General features: G+C 45.5%; 1 protein-coding gene across 1 annotated transcript; it reads right to left on the bottom strand.

The window, feature by feature from the left end:
* Positions 1–2,402: 2,402 nt before the first annotated feature.
* Positions 2,403–2,958, bottom strand: LOC124656079. The gene has a single exon (XM_047194884.1). It carries the CDS (start codon positions 2,888–2,890, stop codon positions 2,612–2,614), a length of 279 nt encoding a protein of 92 aa, XP_047050840.1. The 5' UTR covers positions 2,891–2,958; the 3' UTR covers positions 2,403–2,611.
* Positions 2,959–4,968: the final 2,010 nt, after the last annotated feature.

Raw genomic sequence — 4,968 nt, 5'->3', positions numbered from 1 at the left:
ATGTTGTGTTTGATGGGATCCGATGAATATTGTATACTATGTTGAGGTCGATTATATATTCATGTCATATGTTATTTGTGATCTTGCATGCTCTCTGTTGCTAGTAGATACTCTGACCAAGTAGATGCGTGTGACTCCAAGAGGGGTATTTATGCTCGATAGTAGGTTCATGCCTCTAGTAATCTGGGAGAGTGAGACAAGAACTTCTAAGATTGTAGATGTTCTGTTGCTACTAGGGAGAAAACAACAATGTTTTATCCAAGGGTAATTCTATTGTTTACTTTACACATATTGCTTAATGCGATAATCTGTTGCTTGCAACTTAATACTGAAAGGGGTTCGGACGATAACCAAAAGGTGGATTATTAGTCATAGACACAATTGAATTACGGTCTATGTATTATGTTGTAATGCCCAATCAAATCTCATAGTAATCATCTTTTCATGTATGGTCGATATTCTGTCAATTTCCCAGCTGTAATTTATTCATCCAACATGCTATTTATCTTTATGGAGCACCTCTAGTGAACGGTGGACCCCGGTACTTTCCTTTACACTAATACAATCATCCTGTTTTGTTTACTTACTGCAATTCCTGTTCTCTTTAATTACTGCAAATATCTCTTTTCACTCGATACGTCTAATCCTTTGTGTTCAGCAAACCGGTGAAATTGACTATCTCACTGTAAGTTGGGGAAAAGTACATTGGTTGTGTTGTGTGCAGGTTCCACATTGTTGTTGACGCCGGTAGTGCGCTCTGCCACTAGTCAGCTAGCAACACCTTCAGAAGTCACGCCTTTCTTCTACTGGTCGATTAAACCTTGGTTTCGTACTGAGGGAAAACTTACTGTTGTGCTCATCACACCTTCCTCTTGGGGTTTCCCAACCGCTTCCATAACAACGCTCACCAAGATTGTCTGGCGCCATCACCGGAGCACCATCAAGATTTTCTGGTGCCGTTGCCGGGGATCAAAGAAAAGTTATACCACCGAGATTTCCATCTCCCACAGCAATCTGCGCACATCAGGAGTTTAAGACACAAGTTGGAAGGGGACTTTGTTTGCGATGACCTGAAGCTCACCATGATCATGTGCTTGTGCTCGGAGGAGTCAGGAAAGCTTGCACGCCAGCAATTAACAGTGAGAACCGTCAGCCTAAGCTGAAGAAGATGACCTCAATTCCCCAGACTCCTTAGGTGAGGAGGTTCTAGGCGGCAAGGAGGTGCAAAGGGTGTGGTCGAAGCAGCTTGGGGTGACTTGAATCAGTGTCGCTAGGCGGAACCCATGGGCCCATGCAGAATCTCGGCGAGCTTGTGGGAAGAGCCAGAAAAGGAAGACAAAGAGAGGGAAAATGGTGTCTAGCCGCGAGGAGGGAGGACAACAGGAAGGAAGGAGCTACGACAGCCAGCCAGAGCAGGTGGGTATGAAGTAGATGCCACCGCTCATCTACCGAATCCTCAACTTAGATCTAAAACATGCTCAAAGATCCTAACTACCTAGGGTATGAAGTACTCACCGTTATGATTTGATCGAGCAGAGAAGGCATCGAAAAGCTCCAAGAAGATGGGAAAGTTGCCGTCGCTATCCCACAACGATTCGTAGATGTCGCCGCTTACTAGGTTTGTCCGTGAAACTTCTCACCGAGACGAAGAGGTCGAAGGGGAAGGAGGATGGTGGGGTGCCATTTGACGGTGGGCCAAGTGGAGGGTTTTTAATCAGCGGGCCGGTTGACTTCAGGGACGTGCGCGAGCTCATGCCATCGCCGAGCTTGCACTTGCGGTGCGCAGCTTTACCTATTTCGGCCACACGGAGCTTGGCTCATTGGAACCGATAAAATCAAACGTGTTTCCGTATGCAGGTACGCCAGAGTTTCGCAGGCGAGCACCCAAACTCAACCCAATGAACTGTCCCGGATCTAGAACATCCTGAACTGTCCAACGTGTCTAACTAAGCACCTTGAATACCCCCGTGATGTGGACACGTCACACCGCTGGCTGCCGCTACGTGGAGGCGAAGCTGATGGGCGCTTCTCCTGGCTGCTTGCTGTGTCAGCAACCGAGGTTGGAAAAACTATGGAAAGCTGCAACCCGCGCGTTGAATTATTGCAGCGGCTCTGTTCCTTCCACTACTCCTGGTCATGCTTGCACCTGGTTGCTCCGATTCAGTTCAACCACGTGCACAGAATGACCTATACAAGACACACGCGGACCGCGGATATTTCCTTCTTTTTTTGGAAGATACGCATGCGGATCCAACAGCTATAGACAGTTCCGAGTCAACGTTGGCTACCACGGTCCGCGACATCCATGGCGGCCCGATTTGGCAGTGTTATCTACGAATTCCCGTGCCTAATTTGACGAAGAATCGAGAATTCTTGATGAGACAATGAATAATGAACTCGAAGAACCATGGAAGAACTGTAATTAATCAGGTACTGGCAGAACTTATGTATCTACTACAACACAACACATGACGAGAAATCGACGGAACCACAACACGTAAGCAACTCAACTAAGCTCTGGCTCCATGCACGCAGAGAACATGGACAGGCATCATGTAGCACGTACATATCTCGCTCTCCTACAAGTATTTACAACACAAGGGCAAGGCAGCTAGGCCCAGTCGCCGACGGGCACCGCGTCCCCGGCGCGCCGGAGTGGCGACAGCGAGCGGGAGGCCGGTGGCGAGCTCTCGTGCCCTCGGATGCCGCCGCCGGCGGCCGGCATCGTCTCCAGGAGCTGCAGCTTCATCAGGAGGTGCCTCCGGGTCTCCTCGTCCTCCCGCTTGATCCGGCTCACCTGGCTGTGGATCAGCAGCACCTCATGTTGCTCCTGCTCCTCCTCCAGCGTCCTCCCCTCCATCGGAGCGAGAGCAAACGGGGATCTCACCATGGATCGATGGAGCACGTACGGCTAAGAACAAGCTGAATTATCAATTATGGCGCTCTGTTGGATGTACACTACTGGTAAACCTACGAGTCTCCCGGCGTCTCGGTCGCGATTTATATAGTGGGAACTAGGGGTGGAGAGAGCGGAAGGTGGCTGTCGGGTCCAGGTTTGCTTGCGAGCTGGTTTCCGCGGGAGAGCGACGGCGGCGGGCCGGAGACGTGGGGCGGCTTCCGATTCCGAGCGGTCGTTTCAGCTGTATACGCCACGGCTGCTCTTCTTTTCTTTCGACACATGGATTTTTCGTGCAAGTCATTCTTTGCTTATTTTTCGCGAGTCAGCGTGTTGGGACCGGGAGAGAAAAAAACGTGTGGACTGATCGGCGACAGATATGTTGGACCGCTGCCGATGAATCAAGAGGAGATCCCTATCCATCTCAAAAAAAAAAAAAAAAAAAAAAAAAGAGGATATCCCTATCATCTTTATGGCCACATCTCACATTATCTCTGGTCGGGTGCCACTACTACCTGATTGATTGCTGATCAATTGGATCCATGATTAACACGTGTTGCCCCTGAAAAACACCGCAGGACACATGTTAGGGGAGTGATCTATAATGTTTGTATACTCATACCTTTGTAGAAGCTTCTTTATGAAAAATGGAAAAGTCACATGTTTTCGAACATTTTTTAAAAGATTTTTTATTCTGAAAAATTATGTCTATCAGTTTTCACAGGGTGTCTTTATGGAGAATCGAAAAGTCATAGGCAATGCATGTTGCTAATCGAACGTACTTTCCTGTCCACACTATTTTGGTGTAAACCAAAATATAAGGTCCAAGCCAATCATTATCCTTCTCTGCGTCCCAGCATACCCACCTTTATTGTAGTTTCGACCTTGCATCCTCGTCGCCCCTTCCGACCTCGATATTATACCCCCGCCAGGCCATATACCCCCTTAGATATGTTCCGGCCTCGGTACCTTCGTCGGTCTTCTACAACCCATCGTATACCACAATAGCGTGGGGACTTGAGGGTTTCCCACCACACCTGTTGTTCCCCAGCAGGGCACAACTGCTACGGTAAGGTGAGTATGTTGATATGCGAGAGGAAAAAGATATAGTTGACTTTTGCGTACCTATTCCAGACGTTAACACGGTGTTACGGTGCAAGAATCAGTAGATGATATTGGTTATGAATCCTAGATGGATATAAATCCAGTTGCAATGAAACCTCCACAAAACTCATGCTATGGTTCAATTGCTCACAATATAGTCATATTTATAATTAGAAAAGTAATACTTTGATTTGTAATGTACGAATCATAAGTATAGTACGTTTGTAAGTAATATGATAAAAAAATCAAATGGCACGAGCAAGTGATGAACTTGCCTAGATACTGCTAGGTCGTGCAGTTGGATTGTTTGGACTGGCCCTGTCCTCGGTTTGTGAAAACAATGGTTAAAGATTCAAATGATGCATGCTTTAGTGGATTCGTTGGTTTTACTCCCCTTCGTGATGATTATAATTTGGAGTGCTTTCAAAAAAAGTTGAAATTTACTTTTCTAAAAATGATATTGTATTTTTAGACAATAAATTATTTTAAGAATTTTATTGAATTCCTTTATTTTTAATAAAAATGAGAACTAATTTCAATGTTCATGTTGGACTTGGAGTATGGAATTGGAGTATTTCTTGTATTTGACTAAAAATATTTCAAGAAATAATTTGGGATAGAATTATTAATTTTATATTTTTCTTAAATTCCTCATAATTTTAAATTATTAAGAAAAACCTTTTAAGTATTCATTTGAGCCTTTATTAAACAAATTTTAGTTTCTTTTAGAAATTTTGTTTTAGTGACATAGGCATCCCAAATGGGCCTGCCAAAGATAGTACCCGGGGTTTATCGAAGGCCCATTACCCGAAGAATAAGAAGGTTCGAGAGCCCAAGATATGTTAAGGAAAGTAGAGTTGTAATAAGAAGTGTTGTTTGTAAATCTGGCGGGATGAGTTAGAAACCGTCCCGGACTCTGTAACTTGTACAAAACGAAACCCTCGGCTCCACCTCTTATATAAAGGGGG

Source organism: Lolium rigidum, chromosome 5 (assembly GCF_022539505.1).
Source record: "Lolium rigidum isolate FL_2022 chromosome 5, APGP_CSIRO_Lrig_0.1, whole genome shotgun sequence".
Lineage (NCBI taxonomy): Eukaryota > Viridiplantae > Streptophyta > Magnoliopsida > Poales > Poaceae > Lolium > Lolium rigidum.
The sequence above is the reverse complement of the archived record's forward strand: the minus strand, read 5'-3'. Positions and strand labels throughout refer to the sequence as shown.

Bases quoted from the DNA above. Each gene is read 5' to 3' on its own strand.
- LOC124656079 (XM_047194884.1), bottom strand. From the start codon at position 2,890: ATGGTGAGATCCCCGTTTGCTCTCGCTCCGATGGAGGGGAGGACGCTG.